A 17,969-nucleotide genomic window follows, 5' to 3' on the forward strand; every position below is an offset into this window, starting at 1 on the left:
ATTTTCCAACCCCATGGAAATCCGCCAAAGAGATTTTAATACCGAAACTAAGTAAAAACTATCGACCAATTAGTCTCCTCCCAGCCTTAGGTAAGATTTTAGAAAGAGTTATAGATAACCGCACCAGAAACCACCTTGAGCAAATTAATCACCTTTCCCCTTATCAATCGGGCTAACTCCGCGCACACAAATCTACAATAAACCAAACTTTCTGTTTATCTTTTAGGCAGAACAAAGGTTTGAGAATCCTTTGTTCGTCCTAAGAGTTTTTCGGGTTTCTATTGTTCCTCTGAAGCTGCAAACTGACCAAAAAAGAGGCCGTTAGAGGGCGCTCGACGCATCTTGCCAATCATATGTGATTTCAAAGCAGTCAAATCAAACCTTTCTTATTCATAAATGTTCTCCAGTTTTACGGTGTTGTTTCCTCGGAAGTTGTATGCTAAGCGATAGAAGTGTTCAATGTTTTAATCGCAATTTTTTCTTCAAAAATGGAACGGAGGGTGATAAAATACTGCCTGATACTGCTGTTTTAAGTGGTTGTTGTATATTAATAGTTTTCAACCGCTCCGCGACATGAGCTATGCAGATTCAGGAAACGTTGCCTTGACCATTACTTTAGCAACTAGGCAATCAAAAGAATTAAGATCTTTTAAGGCCTCAAAAATGTAGAATTTATATTCCAAAATGAGAGAACAGTCTTCCTATGCGAAATAAAAGACATACAGATGCTCTTTGTATGAGCACATGGACATATTCTTTGATCAATTTGAGCAAGAAAAGCAGCTCTGCCACCCCTTTAACAATTAATGAGTTACATGACATTGTTTTATTTTCAATATGAAACATTTTCACAAGTTACTGCCAAACCTAGAGTCATGTAGTATAAATCACTAAAAATAATGCCAATTTTGAGACCATTTGAAATATGAAGTTCAATAAAGGTGTACGTTTTGAGTTATCCTGTTTACAAGTACAGCATTTTGAACATCACCCACCGTTCCATTTTGAAGACAAAATTAGCATTATTTCTCAACAGTTGCTGAGACGCAGTGGTTAGTGCTACTATGTTACAACTGTGGATAAAATATAATAAAATGAGAACTGCTGCATGTCATTTGCACAATGCTGGATCTAACTGCGCCAAAGTTCAATACAGGGGAACTGGAAATGCAGCTATTGGTCAAGACAAATTGGTGGGGACACGGCATATCATGTCCCCATTACTGAAAAAGTTGATGGGGACGCGTCCCGCTGTCCCCACCAGGATCTGCGCCCTTGGTTTGGAGGCTGTTCATCCTGGAACGCCATTTTTATGCTCACTGATATGATGTGATATCTGCTGTTTGCTTAACAAATTCGAATAATTGAAATGAGACTGAAATAAATAACTTTGATCTGTTTATTGTGCAATTCCCCACATTCTTTTCATTTCGAAAGACGCACAGTTTCAAGTTCAGTGCACACTGAAGGTTTCGATTCTCTATCTGCCTTCAGTTTAGGTAAGATCTTGGGATTTTCATCCCTAGATATCGCTGGATATTGCTAGAAATCCATACAGTACAGTGTTCTTGGTATTTCTTGGGCCTGATCTTGGGAAATTGCAAAATCGGGGAGTGGTCACACTCCATTTAGGTCAGTGCACGACCACTAGACGTCACTAATACACAGCCCGATCACTAGACTTGTTATCGATAAAGTGGTGTGTTGCCGAATTTTGTCAAGGTTTTGGTACTACGGGCGAGGGTTATTAATTAAGTTTTGTAACTTATCAGGAAGCGATAAAATTGGTGGGGCGTAGGGGTTGTGGGGGGGGGGGGGTGGGATGTTTTCATGCAGATTGGAACAATCTCAAGAAGTGATAGGTGCGTCCGCCTGCCCCCCCCCCCCATGCACTGCATGATATTCACAGGAGATGTGCTCAATTCTCCAATCACATGCGGAATTTATTTCTAGATTCATTGTATGAGTTACGGTATGAGGTTTAGGGTAACAATTAGCATTCAGGTCGGAGTATAACATTTTATCTCTGGATGGCAGTGTTGCATCGAAGGACATATGTCTAGTGCAGTTCGCATATAGATCCTGGTCTAATACCCAAATGCGGCATATGTTCCCGACGACACGGTCAAGTTCGAGACCAGCCACAGTGGGTTTCATAACACAATTGTACAATTGTTTATATATATATATACATATATATATATATATATATATATATATATATATATATACATTAGTGAAAGAGGAAATATAAAAACGTCAAAATGGAGTTGTCGGTGTAAGGGGTAGGGTGAGGCGCACGCCCCTTTCGAAATCATCGATCCGTCACTGGCTACCCTATGTGTATAATAGGGATCAGCCCTGTAATTATGTCACTGTTCTTCTTTCTCTTCCCGGTTGCTTGCCGTTTTTTCTACTCCCTCCTTTTCCTCTATTTCTTCTTTTTCTTTTTCTTTTCCCTTCCTTCCTCCCCTTCTTTCCCCTCTTTTTCCCCTTTTTTCTTCTCTTTTTTTTCTTACCCGGGGGGCTCGCGCCCCTAACACCCCCTGGATACGCGCCTGATCAAGGTGGTCAGAATTTGACCCTAAGTGACCTTTGACCTCTTCATAGAACATTCAGTTCTTGTACATTTCTGAGCATGAGGATAATCTCAGCTTTGATTTTGAAGCTATGTTGACAAGGATTTCAAGCTGTTGGCAGCTGATGACTCCAATTTACATTTGACCTTTTAACAGAACTGCTCAAAGTGTAATGCTCAGTGAGGGGGACCTACCACCTAATTATGACATTTTACCGATGCTACAGATGTTCACTAAACTCGACTACGAGGTTTTTGTATTTTGGCTGCTGATGACCTCAATTGACCTTTGACTCCACTCAATAACTGGAGCAACCAAAGAATTCAGTGCTGTAAATTTACATCCATATTTTCCTGAAATTCATGCAAGATATGCTTGGTGAGTCATCCCGTTTACAAGTTGGAACATCACATATACATACGTTTACCTGCATACATACACGCCTAGATTCCCTTTTGCATTTTGGCTAGGAATCAATGAAAGATTCCTGGCATAGGATACTTATAAATTCCTCTCTTCTGAATTTACAGACTATTTACAGATTATCTTTTTGCATCATCACATGATCATCCTTAATGAAAAATCTTTCATAATTTCCATCTGTAAATCTGAGAAAATTTTCAACATGATACCCTTGAGAAGAGCACTTTTGAAAACATGCACGAGTGAAAAAAAAAACCTGGTATTTTTAGGTGCAGGGCAGAGATGGTCTTATGGTATTGCAGAAGTATTCAAGACTATGCATGAAATAAAGACAGATTTCCCCAGAAAAAAATTCTGCCAAACTGTTCCTTAAAATTTAGAAAAGCAGTTTTTCAAGTGTTTTAAGTACAGCTTTCATAACAGTATTCTCCAATTTATCTCTTGCTATTTCAAGGAAAAAAAACTGCATATCCTTAGTGCTTCAATATTTACACACATGGTCATACAAAAAAAGTAGAAAAGCCCACATATATGTATATATATAGTATACATATATACATATATCTTTCAAGAAGCTGCAACATCGGTGGCTCAAAAAGTTTGTGATCCTGAAAGTTCGAGACAGGCAGGACTATCTGGTAGCTGGATAGAATCACTTTCCGATTCTTCTTCAACTTTAGTCCTATTTCTAATCCCTTTGGAGGAAACTTCCATCAGCTTGTCTCTTTGGTTTGATGTAGCGTTCAGCACAGCGCCCAGAATAGGAACAAACTTTTCTGTCTTCTTCTGCCTTCAGGAGGTTATTGTCTGGTAAGACTTTCCTGATCTGGTCCGAGTTGACCGTACTTGACTTGGACATGAGATGGAGGCTTTCATGTCCATAATGAGACTAGAGAAGGGATCTGAATCGGCTACAAGGGCTTGGGATTCCAATTTATTTTCTCTGTCTGATGTTTTGTCATCTGCCCAAGTCTCTTCCAAATTTAAGTCTTCTGGAGGTCTCTCGGGGAGCTGTTCCATGGTGAACACCATGGGTGGTTCTGTCAAAAAAAGAGTATGAAAGAAAATTACTAGATAGGAATACACAAGCCATGTAGACGAAAGTAGTCTGCATATATAAACTGAAGATAATGCATGATACATTTGAAGACTCAAATGAGTCGACAATAGCCAATAAATTTAAGGGCGAACACGGATTGCTTTGGGTGATAGGAGGGGGTGGGGGAGTATCACTTTCTTGGTGGGAGGGGGTCAGAGCCACAGACAGAGATGTAAGAACATTTAATGATTTCCCTAACTTATGTAATGTCAGAAATGTCAATTTTTTTCATTTATAACCCATCTACTAGTAAACTGTCTAGTATTGTTGTATCAACTACAGTAGTTACAAAAAAAAGTTTAAAAAAAAGGAATATATTACAACATGAAGGCCAAAAGTATTTGAGCTGCAATAGATTTACAAGCAATATGACAATGGAAAGACATGAAGGAAAACTTCACAAAAAGATGACTTTAGGAACAATCCTCAGTTAATTTGTTGTGAACCGTTGAAAAACAGTGCTATCAGGCCAGGCTGGATTTTTTATGCCACTTTTAATTTTTGAGGGAACGACCATTTAATTTGCCGTGGTTCATTGGTTTAGAGTAAAAAGACTATTTATTCTAATACTTTAACCATTTAGCTCAGTTCCTCAGATCCAACACAAAATCACAAAAAGAGTTTTACCTGTCTCAAATGACATGTTTACAGTGGTATTACAAATTTGTCAACTTTTGGACAGATGGTGTTTAATTTTCATTCAATGGGTGCAAGGGTGTTGTTGTTTTAATATCAAGTTAAAGGAACATGCTTGGTTGAGTGAGTTATTAGAATTTATGTAAAGCAATGGGTTAACATTAACATTAAAGCCCGTACTAGAGGAGCTGATAATATCATCAAGTTAGCCTTTAAAGGAACATACCGGAGGTTTAGTATATTTTAACGGTGAATAGCTTGAAACTGGATCAGCAGTGTATGAGTGTAAAGTCTCAAATTAACCTTGTTCTGGTGGGCTACAACATTATTGTGCCTAAATTCAGCCTACATTTGTCATTTAGGTAGATACTGAGGAAGTGACGGATATGAAGTCATGCTGTCGAGGAAGGAAAGATTTCTTTTACAATTTTATTAATTCTTATTCTCATTTCATTATCTGACAATAACACGGATGGAGAAATGTACTACATCTCAAACCTGCCCATAATCAGAAAGCCAAGCCAGAATATTAAAGTTGAGGGTGGAGTGGAGGCAATAAGTAAGCGTTTACTATTTTGAATACATGTGCTGAAAGTTTCTCCATTTTGTTTATCATTATATTGATGATGATACTAGAGTTTCTGTAAATGGATAAAAAATGCCCAATACCTTTGCACTTGTGTAGCAAGTCAGTCAATTTCATAGCAAGATTCTCTCGGGTAAATGGAGCAACAGAGGTCGGAGTGGGTTTAGTGGTACTGGATATGTGTTTTGGTGGGGTTACAGACAAAATCTAAGAGATGGGGAATCTAGGTCCCACCCCTGGCTGCATCCAAAACAGCAAAATACTAAGTAACTGGGTGTTTATTTAAAAATAAACTACAGGTCTTTAATTGAGATGGAGAGCAACACACAATAACTGCAATGTCCCTAAATATTCCACCAAGACCCGCCCCCCCCCCCCTCTGCCATCCTCCCGGACCAATTCTCTCCTAGTCTCTTTACGTGTAGGGTTTCCAGAAAGATCTGACCAGACCCGACGTTAATATTCTTACACCCTTTTCAAGATATTCCTCTAAATATATTTATATTTCTGGGATTATAGGAAAAACAAATTCACTGCACAGAACAAAGCCTTATTTGTCAAAACATACATGACACAATGCACTTACAATTTAAGGGAAACCCCCCCCCCTCCAAAAGAAATAATGCACAGTTGCATATGGCAAAACTAATGGCAGGTATAATATTGTTGCCAATACACTAGTAACTGCACAGCTACTTTCATGATGGGTAAAAAGAGCAATTTGCTTTGCATGAATACTTATTCAGGTCTAGGAAAAAGGGAGTAGGCTTGTAATCCTTACAATATTCACCAAATGTTCTTTACACTAAATCTGAGGACGAAGGAAATAAACTTGATGTATTCTTTAACGTTCGGAAAATTCCACTCTTCTCAACTCTATTGTACTCCATCGCCTTCGGTAAGACTGAATATTACTAAGTGATATTTCATCACGGTTAGGAATACTTCTTTCCGTGGGTGGGGTGAGGTTGGCGGGACATTAAATTTAACAACTGCACTCATTCAATACAAAAACTTGGTATAAATTCCATATACAGGTAAGTAAGGTAACATCTTCGCTTGCGAAATACCATAAATAGAACATTTTAACCGCATTGAAACATCCCTGATTTATGCTTGAAATTCCTGCTAAACGTGCTCGGGTTTATTTTGCAGTGAAGTAAATCTTGTACGCAAGACAGACTCATTGGTTAGTTTTTAAATTCATTCCAACTTTCTTTGCACATGACCATATCTGTGACCTGTTCGCAAACAATAGTCCTACAACCCATTGTCTCCAGCATACTGCTACCAATAATTTTATACATTGCGAGCATCATAGCCATCTTGTACTCTCAACGTACCAAACCCAAATGGAAGAAACGTGAAAATGTACCTGACTCTTCCTCCTTCTGTACGGCTTTATGAGATTGAACAACCCTTTGACCTAGCATCTTGATCTCTGCTACCAGTCTCTTCACGGAATCCTCTGATTTTATTATGCTGTCCTTCAACGTCTAAGCAGAAAGATGGATTAATAATCAATCACGCAAAGATGGATTAATAATCAATCACACAAAGATGGATTAGTAATCAATCACGCAAAGATGCATTAATAATCATCATTGCTTACAGATTTCTCTTATACACCCCACAGGGGAAATTAATTCCACCCCACCAATATGGGGAATATTTTCACTTTCATTAAATGATGTGTTAACGTTTTCCTCATAAGGTCGGTTCATACCACTGTCTCTTATGCTATTGTCGCGTTACAGGAGCAGACATCACTTACTCTCTTCATTGGGATCTGGGTAGGGGTTGAAATTTAAGCCCCAATGAATGAGCTGGAGCTTGCGGATTAAACACCAAATGTTTCATCACCAACAGCAGTGGGTAGTTTCACTCAGCATTCTATTAAACATGAAATGTAGTGGAAGCAATGAAACTTGAAATTTTCAACAGGTTACATGATGTTGCATGTAAGTCGAAATTGAACCTTGCATCTAATGATATTAAACACCAACAATGTTAGGACAGCCCTTGAACAAAGCAATTAAACTTACATTTATCTAATGAAACTATACCCAAATTGACAGTTGAATGATCCATTAATTAATAGTTTTGTCATCTCACCTTCATTCTGTCATGGATTGCTTCATTAGTCATCTTTATTCCTTGCATACCTTGAAGTTAGCCATCTTTATCAATCTTATCTTTCCTGTTGAGAAAAACAAAAACGAATGAAACTTGCCTTAATAAACTCCCTTGTTATGGGATCTTAGCATCTATTACGATTAAAACATAAGACAAGATGGCAATCCATGGCATCTCATCTCTTCTATGATGGAATGGATCTACAATGAACTTTAACCTTGACCCTTAACAACTGCATAAGTTCTAATTTAAAATTTGGCCCATCATAATCTACATACTTTGTGGTTTAATGACTTATTCCAACATACTGACAAGCAGAAAGTGGCTACAGTTTCTGGATATTTGACCTTTCACCTATGACATTTATACCAATCACCCAAAATCACATTTAAAGTACATGGTCAGGCACCTACCCACCAAGTTTGAACCTGATCGGACTTACAGTCTAGGAGAAGCTTCACGAGACACTCCTTTGCACAATTTAGACCAATTTTAACTCTAACTCAATTCGGCCTGTTAACTATATACAAGCCTAAACAGCTAAATCTGTCTTGTTTTAAACCTTGTCTCTTCATTCTCTACATATATTGTGGTTTATGCCTTTGTCCAACAAGTTGGCATGCAGAAAATGGCTAAAAACCAATTTTTAGACTTCTTGACCTTCGACCTCTTTGACGTCATCAATCACGCAGGCATGAGTTAACATGGTCAGGCTGCCTCAGGCACCCACCCACCAAGCTTGAACTTGACAGGACTTCGGGTATAGGAGGAGTTAGTGACATACTTAATTTTGCTCACTCACTCACAAACACCCACACCTACACGCACCCATACATACATATACACAAACACACACGCCATCACCATCGCATAGATTCCTTCGGCCTTCGGCAAGGAATCAATAAATTGTTAAAATATCCTACCTGTAGTGAAGGATTTGTGTAATCTCTTCAATTGGTTTTCCCAAGACTCTGTATCAGATTCCATACCACTTTCACAGTCCTCATATGGATCAACTAGAACAGAAAAAATTATAAATGCTATGAATGATATCTGTTGCAGAATTAGGCATGAACCCAAGAGGTAATTGAATTGCCACTGGTAGTAGTTTTACTGAAGTGTAATCTTTTTTGGCAAACAGGTACTGAAAAATCCCAATGTGCTCTTCTCTAGCTATGGTGGTTAGCACAATATAGCTATCTCTAGTTGATCTTAGCATCATATGACTAATTGTTCAGCATCAATTTAAGATACAGTACGGTACTTTACTGAGTATTTGCTAGTGTGACTACAACTACGACAACTATGAGCAGAAGGAAAAGGAACAGGTCTATGCAGTCACGCTGGTGAGTATGGATGTATATGTGTATATGTAAGTGACATGCATGTGACGCCACTTGTAAACATAATAACTTGATACTTAAGGCAAACTTCAGTTGAGCTCATACTAGGTAGGTAGAATACCTTTTTGTGAGTACATGGTCCCTATTGCTTTTGGTTGAGGTCAAAGTTCATCTGAGTTAAAAAATATTAACCTTTAATCATCGTAATTTGAGACAACTTCAATTAAATTCATGTTTGTTATGTAGATTAATCATAGTGAGTAAATGGTCCCTATTGTTTATCTCAAAGGTCAACAGATGTCAAACACTGACAACCTTGTAAACACCTTATCTTGACAAGACACACTTCAATTGAGCTCATACTTATGTATGTGTATTCTTTCGAGTGTTTATATGACCCATATTGTTTTATATGGAGGTTAACAGAGGTCAAACATAGAAACCTTGTAAACAATATATATCTTGAAGAGGTAAAATTCAATTGAGCTTATACAGTACTTGGTGGGTAGGTTACCCATAGTGAGAAGGTAGGTAGGTTTTCTTCTGTGCCAGATGGCTCATAAGGTTGGTGCTTAAACCTGGTTTCCATGATGCAAGTAAAATTAGAGTGAAACACTCCCCCAATCCGTCAATCCGTTGCTAACTAGCCCCTAGCCGAAGCTAGCGCCCATTTTAGAGATGGGTGGACTGAAGCAAATGGAGTAAAGTGTCTTGCACAAGGATTCAACGTGTTGACTATGCCACCTGTGGGACTCAGACTCACAACCTGTGTGTTACGAGTCAAATGCACAAGGAACTAAGCCACCATGACCCAAAGTGAGTGAATTATTTCTATTAGTTTTTTCGGCAGTCAAAGGTCATGTGCGGTCAACAGAGGTCCAGCAATGTGTGGGACTGTGTGCGTGCCATAATGCAAAAGTGGACCTTTTCCAGATTAGACTTTGTTTGGGGACCCCTGCATATGTCCCTGGCTTAAGGATAATAATTTTCCTTACCAGGCAACAATGCTTTTTGCCAAGTTGTTGGACAAACTCTCTTTGGGGTTGACCTGGAAGAACATGCTTGGTCAAGATCGCTACTTTCACTATCTTCATCCAGGGTACCTGCAAACCAAAATAAAAGAACCATGTACAATTTAATTAATTGTAAGTATGAAATTAATTCTTTCAACAAGAAATTGATAGGTAGATATTGATGGTTTGGCATATAAGAATTTCAGGTATCCTTTGTTCCCATATTCAAGAACATCATATTCACTACAAATATTATATTCTCATAATTAATTTACAACAGTGTGATTTCTTCTGACTAGTAGCCATAATGGTAGACTTACATGGACTGTACTGTATGTTAATCAGTCCATGTACAATATTCAGCCCATAGCCATGTACTGTTGGACACCTCACTAAAGTATGTCATTCAACACATGTGTTAACTACCCTTTATTTTTTGCAGTGGCATAGTGAGGGGAGCAAGGGAACTTTCCCCAAGGCACAGAGTATAGGGTGGCGCCCCCTGCCCCTCGGTGCTGATAATGCTCACTATGCCACTGATCGTACTTGGAGTTTTTTCATGCAAGACATAATCAAAATTTGCAATATATTGAAGAAATTACAGCAATTACAACAAAATGAATGTTGTACATATGACACCCAGCATGTAGCCATCCATGTGTGTGCATACTGTAGTAGGACACTTGTCACTGGTCCATCTTATTCCAGAGAGTTCATATAGTTATGGATTTACCACCAGAGAGAAGACATGTACATGAATAAATAGGAGGTGGTATACATGTGATTTCCACTATCTTAAACAATATTTTGTGTCACCTTTACATATAAGTAACATTACCATATGAGTAACATATTTAATGAGTAACATTAGGATATTCAAAATTTCCAATACCTCAAAATATTGAAATGTTGAAATTATACAGATCAATGAATGGTAAGTAGGACATTCAGCATACAACCATTCATGCATGAGGGTGAGACACTTGTTACTGGTCCATATGTTGAAGACATGCTATTAGCCACTGTGCCCCTGCTTATATTGAACCCTAGTCCATCTTATTTCAAGGAATTTATAGTTGAGGGTGCTAAACATTTGCCTAGCTCTCACTGTATCCCTACATGAATTTTGGATACATATTCCATACTACTTACCTCACAGTGTCCAATGGGCATATGAGTGGAGGGGGGGGGGGCTACTAAGTAGGATAGACCTGCATTGGAAACATGTGTAACTAGGTTACATCAAAGTTCAAACACAAGCTTTAAAATGCCTCAGAACTCAATTTTTTTTATAGGTAAATATTATAAGTACTTGCCCAATGTTAAATGAATGGTGGTTATGACATTCAGCACACAGCCAAGTACAGTAACACCAAGTTTGTCACCGGACCAGTATTGGGGTACACTTCAATCCAAACATCACAAAAGACATTTTTTGTATATATGTACGCAGTTGTCAAACTCATTATCAATCACTACATGAAATATCAAACCTTTCTTACCTTTCAAGGTTTTGTGTGTTGTTTCAGTGGATGACTACTGTCACAGGAGCTTGTTTCAGATTCTGTAACATTTTCACAACCTTCCTCATCTGGTGGAGATGAAAGATATGTACAAAAGATCACGAAGAATTTGTAGCTACAGAGTATACAGTTCATAATTATTTAAGAATGAAACAGATCCAGCAGTATTAAAGCTAATGGGGCCTTACTTTACTACTGTAATGTAAGCTAGGCATTTTGGACTAGTCACTGACCATAACTGTGTGTTATGGTTTATCAAAAGTGGAGGATATTTAACCGATCGTCAGCCAAATCAGCAGCATTTGTAGCAATTTGCTTCTGTACCTGTAATATATATTGTCATATTTTCCGAGAGTATTTTTAACTCATAGAGACAGTATTTTGACTATTTATTTCTTCAATGTTGTTTACATTTTAGACTGTTGAACAGTGGCTTAATAAATTGGACAGATCATTAATTGTTTTGTTTAAGTGTATTTTCAATTAAATAAAATACTGTTTTTTTGCAAGCTTTGGGCGCTGTTATTAGACCTCCTAATCAAAGGTTTATTCTATACTAATTAGGTTATATTAATTGTTGCTGTTGGATTAACAAAATCCTTTTGTGTCAATGATTTGTGTTTCAAGAGTTTTAAGTTTTGTTCTACTTGAACCTTTTATATATTTACAAGTTTATTAAATAATTACTACATGTAATAATTTATGATTTATGGTGTTGCTTCATATTTCTTATTTGTGTCGATGGCCACCAATACTAACGAATGGGTGATCATGATCGGGTAAATAAGTAAGGTTCCTCCTTATCTGACCGACAATCGGGTAAATACCCACAACGTTTACTAAAACCTCAACAACACATTCACTGCTGTTTGCACGATTCTTACCCACTTTTACTAGTTTGTGCATTAAGTTTTTCAAGTACTTAATTGTGCGTAGCACATCTCCATCATGGACAATATCTTGTGATCATATTTTAAAAATGAATTCAGTGATAAAAGACAAAAAATTTTGCCAAAACTTAACACACACAATATGGCAGGGCGGACTTCTAAGTTACCATGCTGTTACTAGGACATTTGTACCCAACTCGCCGTATCAGCCAGTGAAAAAAAACGATAGATACATTCACTAACTACTATGGTCTAGCTTGATCGCCAGAGCTAAAATACTCTTATTCAGAAGTTTAAACTTCAAGTAATTTCAAATATTTGCGTAGTTTTTATTTGCTACTAAACACTAATCGTTTAAGTCAAGAAACCTTTTTTTACTTAGCTAGAGCCATTATCTGTACGTTATCTACACTATTCAAGAGTAGAACAACACATTGACATAGACATGATGCAGCTCAGATTTGCGACCCTTATAACGTCTCAGAACAAGATAAAATAGAAAAAATTCAAAGGAACGCAGCACATTTTGTAACTTGTGATTTCCGTAGGCAATCCAGCATCACTGAGATCTTAAAGACTTTGAAATGGGAACCCCTCATAGAAAGACGGAAAAGGGCCAGACTCATGCTTCTTTATCAAATTATAAATGGCCTAGTTGCAGTCCCAAACGAGACTAATCCCTTCTTGAAGCCAGGGAGATGTCTCCGCTATACTCAAATTCCTTGCTTTTCAGTATAGTTTCTATCCTAGGACTATAAAAGTCTGGAATACGCAATCCTTGGCGGGATAAGGAGAGCCATAGTCTTGAGGTGTTTAAAACTAGATTGCCTACGCATTGTTTGTTAGTGTTACTAGCACTGCTGCCCTGCGTAACAACATCCTTGTTGTGATACTCGAGAGGGGTTTTAACAAGTACTTAACAGAAACAGAAAAACACTGTAGATTGGTGTGCTCACCGGCAAAAATCTGGTGACTGCAGAAAAGTGACTTCAGCCCGCGCTGCCCCATAGACTAAGGTGACCAGACGTCCCCGATTTTCGGGGACAGTCCCCGATTACAGTGTGCTGTCCCCGATGAACAAGTGTCCCCAAAAATGTCCCTGATTCATCAAAATGTTCAGAAATTTCGAAAATATCCCACATTATTAGTAAAATAATTGTAAAAAACCAATTTATTCAAGTGTGCAGTCGCAGAACGGAACTAAACAGTACTTCAGGTAAGCCATTGTAAAGTAAAATATGCTAGATCGATCTAGCCTAGCACTCTTTTGTAAAGTAAATAAATTTCATCTAAGAAAAAGCTACATTTTTGAAAATAAAATTGATTTAAAAAGTGCTTCTAAGTATCACCATTTTACATCTAAGCACCTTAGGCACTAGAAAATTTTCCAAAGGGGATGGGGACACCTCCTCCCCTTAGACCCCTCCCCCATATCAGTTACGCAATAAATGTCCCTGATTCCAGTCAGGCAAATATGGTCACCTTACCATAGACGTTAACTCGAATTAGGCAAGTGTGATGTAATTCACATATATACCTTAGGCCTAGCCTAATCGAGCATCGTTTTATTGTACATCAACCATGGACTCTAGTGTAGAGGTTTGCGAAAAGTTCCCACTTTCATGAGGCCAGACTAGCCTACGCTACGTATCGCATACAAGTAGCAGCATGGACACTTCGGAGTTAGGACACCTAGGCTAAGCATTAAAACACCCCAAAACTATATCTTCTGGTATAAATCCCCTGAAAGTATACTTGATATTGTGGGAGAAGTGAGTTATATTACGATACACGGCCAAACTTTCTTCCTGCAAACTGTTTTCACGTTGTATACCAAGAAGATTCTTCGTTATTGTGGAATTGGTATTTCTTTGCTGCATTTTGCGAAGTTCGAACCACTGATGTTCGGACACCCGGCCCACAGTGTGGCGCTGGTGATAAAATTGGTGGCGCAGTTGCTCTTTCAGTAATTATAACATACTTCATAGATCTCCGTCATTTTATTGACAAATATGTAAGTACTTACTTGCACCATGGAGGCAAAAACAGATTGAACACGGGTCATTTTGAAGAGAAAGTAACTGTAGCCTAGTAGTTTTTTGTGAAATTGGCTGTTGCTATAGGTTGTCATGGTGATATCGTGTATTTCTTAGGGGTGTCCGAACTTCGCAGTGTTGCGAACTTCGCAATACTGACTATACTAAAGCTAAAGATTCGTAAGCCTGGCCCTACCTTAATATCCCATAAATCAATCATCTTGTTATCATTTTGTTATGTATTAGAAAGATCGAAAGCACATACCTTTATCTCTTAACGGTTACATAATTTAATTATCCAAGCCACTGTCTTATCTAACCTCTTTGTCCATAACGCTTTTGAATTTAATTGATCTTAACGCGTAAGATGCAAGGGATTGTGCGCTGAATGGAAACCAGGACCGGACCAGGCATACGTATGACGTCACATACTTACAACTTCATGTCAAAAATTAGCACCGATTTTCGAATATCTCGAATAAAAATTATATTGAAAATATATTTCCTTATCACTTACATAGGTGCAAGCTGACATCAGTGAAGGATCGACCATACAGACAGGGAAGGGGGGGGGGAAGGCGGATGCCCCCTCACGGACTCAAATGGACTGATGGCGCCCTTTTCAGCTTTTTACCACTGTTTACTTTTTGGCGATTATTGACGTTTTTATTGCGCTCTCATCTACCTTTTGACATTTGTCACATTTTGTTGGTGTAATTTTCTGACAAAATGATCTAACGGCGGTCTTTAATTTATCGGCACTTCCATTGTACGAAACTATTTCCAAGAACTGTACGGGATTTTCCATCTATTAGACGATACGCCACGAGATAATGAAGATAGGCTAAACGCCTTAGAAAAAGGAGTAAAATATGAAAAACGAAATATTCTCTAAAAGTACCAATTTAAACTCGGCAAGATATATGCCCTTCAAAAGCAGCATGCGATAACACATAAATGATAAATGCTAACGAGATAAGACTTGGTCACCAAATAGATGGCGCATTACATGATTGAGCAAACGATTTACAATGCCTGAAATATCACCGTGGGTAATCATGAAAACAGCTCAAACATTTGTACCCACGTATATGATAACGTACTGACACTGGTTACGAAATAACCCAATTTTATATATGAACTGTCGACGAAAGTCCGCCATTAGGTATATATATATATATATATATATATATATATATATATATATATATATATATATATATATATATATATATATATATAAATATATATAAATATATATATATATATATATATATATATATATATATATATACGAAAAGTGAAATCGATACATTCATATTATAGTTTGAAACTATTTTATAACTTTGAGATATAAGGACTACTCTAGACTGAAGAAGAAGAAGAAGTTTGCACATATATTCAAAAGCATAAACAACTTCTTTCACTGCTTAGGTAAGGCTAATTACAAACGGTCGATTCTGGTTACGATCGAACCCTTACAATACGCGACAGTTAAACCCTCGAATTTCATAGATGAACTCTCGCGTACATGCAGGAAAAGACCCGTAAGGAAGGGGGTGGGTTTTTTGGCTGACAAAAAATACTCATATTCTGTGTCTTGTTATTGTTTTTATACATATGCTGGTGAATCAGACGGTGGGCGGTGTGAATCATAGTATTATGTACGGGGAGGGGACAGGGCCCCTGTGCTATGGTATAGGCTGCAGGCCTAACTATAGGCTAACTAGCTAACTGATATATAAAAATCATAGTGACCTTTTCGCATTTGCGTAATACTAGACGTTGATCCAGCACCCTTCTTAATTGTAGACGCGTTCGCCCCTCTTTTGTTCCCAAAAGTGAACAACACAGCGACCGTATGAATGCAAACTTGAGGTAATGAATTAGTCTATATATAGCTGCATTTCAACATCATTGCTGTTTTCCCCCCTGTTTTTTCATACTTCCTTGTGAATAAGAGGCCTTAATGCTAACCTGAAAAAAACTCAAGCCAGCCTTACTATTAAACATTCAACAATATGACTGCGCAGTTTAATAGATATACAGTTCCTTTTGACCTTGCATGGTAACAACTTCAGAAATGACAAAAGCTTTATTGACAATGGAGTTCCGTGACAGTAAATCCGGCTTTTTGACCCCTGACTCATGTTTATTGTACTATATTTATGCTAGCCTTGCGACAAGTTGTTGATGAATAATGAACTCAGTTTGCAATTTGTAGTAATTGATTTACTTAATATGACTAGGGGACTATAAACTGTATGTAGTGTCGGTGTTGAAGTGTCTGTTGCGTTTTGTCACTGTTCTAAATTTTCATATTTCAGACCGCTTCAAACTCTACAAAATAGATTAATTAAGTTACTTATGAACAAGCCTATAGACGTTATCCGACTAACATCTTATACTGAGAGTAAAATAATTTGCTTGTGATGAAGGAAATCCATTACTATTGTATGTATTGTTTTGTTATATTCATTGCAATAACAAGTTACCCCAAATGTTATTTCTGCTGTTGTGAGCCATTCTAATGCTTGTAATTACTCCATCATAACTTCGTTATAGGAAATTATTTAAAGTAGCGTATCATCACAATCAGCAAGGCAAATTGCTTCTTAACAACTATTTTTGTTATAATCTATGGCAGCCTCTGTCTCAATCTGTTAAATCCGCTTAGTCTCTAAGTCGTTTCCATGTAAAATCAAGTATCAGATCTTCTCAACAAGTGCATGTAAGCATGTTGACTTTAAACTTTGTTCTTTAAATACCACACTCTACTTGTTATTCTCTTCAAAGTCTCTGCTATCCTTCTTACATCTTGTCCTTCTCTCTTTACTCTTTCTGTTCTTCTGTCTTTTCGGTTCTTCTTCTTCGGTTTGCTCTATGTCTTTCTTTCCCCTCTGAACTTTAATTTAAGTGTTTCATTGTAAGTTTATATTTCAACTTGGTCACTTGCTGAGATAACAGCTTTGCTGTTTTTTTTCTAGTGTCAATAATAATTTATGCGTTATTAGTAATAACAAAATATCTAATGTTCCTTTGGGTTGCAATGAAATAATCATGTTATAGTGGCTCGCAGTTAAATTTTCTTTGAACTCAACAATTGGGTCTCATACACGTATGGAGGTTGACGTGATCATCTTAGAATTTCTGGTTGCTTAGTCAATGGCTCAACAGAAATAGCTAACTTTGCCATAACTGCATAAGCCTCAAAGAACAATGACTGGGGCTTTATATTTACGGTGTCCTACTGTGGTGCAGGGACGTAGCCAGGGGGGGGGAGCAGGGGGAGCGACCGCTCCCCCCCTTTCAGTGTCTATTTTTTTTTTATACTGTCGTTTTTTAGCATGGTATTTTGTCAGTGCTCTTTTGATCTTGAATACTCGTTAGCTCCGTTAACTCGATTGTAATCGTAGTAACATTCACGCCTACTGATTCAACTACTTACTTAGTTTGGCAGATGCAATTAGCTAAATTTAGCTTATAGCCAATTACAAGCCTACAGTTGGCCACTGCGTAATAAAATACATATTGCCTACCTAACCGCACTCTATGGAATGTCACGAACTGTATGCACAACAACGTCGACAACGTTCGTTCAATGAGTCGTCCTAAGTTGTTGCACGAACAGCATGTTATAAAGCTAAGCTAGCAATCGTACGTGATACGCACTTCCTATAAATAATTGTTACACTGCTAATACAC

General features: G+C 37.7%; 1 protein-coding gene across 12 annotated transcripts in view; it reads right to left on the reverse strand.

The window, feature by feature from the left end:
* Window positions 1–821: 821 nt before the first annotated feature.
* Window positions 822–17,969, reverse strand: part of LOC139959986 (uncharacterized) — a 46,115-nt gene continuing 28,967 nt past the window's right edge. The window contains exons 1-8 of one of the 12 annotated variants that reach the window (XM_071957961.1): window positions 14,020–14,379; window positions 13,185–13,327; window positions 11,318–11,406; window positions 9,798–9,905; window positions 8,383–8,475; window positions 7,439–7,523; window positions 6,699–6,819; window positions 822–4,042 (exon numbers count right to left, since the gene is read on the reverse strand). In XM_071957961.1, coding sequence (XP_071814062.1) covers window positions 3,795–4,042; window positions 6,699–6,819; window positions 7,439–7,486 — 417 coding nt within the window. In that variant the 5' untranslated portion in view covers window positions 7,487–7,523; window positions 8,383–8,475; window positions 9,798–9,905; ... (1 more) ...; window positions 13,185–13,327; window positions 14,020–14,379 and the 3' untranslated portion in view covers window positions 822–3,794. Of the gene's footprint in view, window positions 4,043–6,698; window positions 6,820–7,438; window positions 7,524–8,382; window positions 8,476–9,797; window positions 9,906–11,131; window positions 11,282–11,317; window positions 13,157–13,184; window positions 13,954–14,014; window positions 14,380–17,969 lie in introns of those variants that run through there. The other 11 variants (XM_071957962.1, XM_071957965.1, XM_071957964.1 and 8 more) reach the window with 11 other exon arrangements.

Source organism: Apostichopus japonicus, chromosome 19 (genome assembly GCF_037975245.1).
Source record: "Apostichopus japonicus isolate 1M-3 chromosome 19, ASM3797524v1, whole genome shotgun sequence".
In the NCBI taxonomy this organism is placed as follows: domain Eukaryota; kingdom Metazoa; phylum Echinodermata; class Holothuroidea; order Aspidochirotida; family Stichopodidae; genus Apostichopus; species Apostichopus japonicus.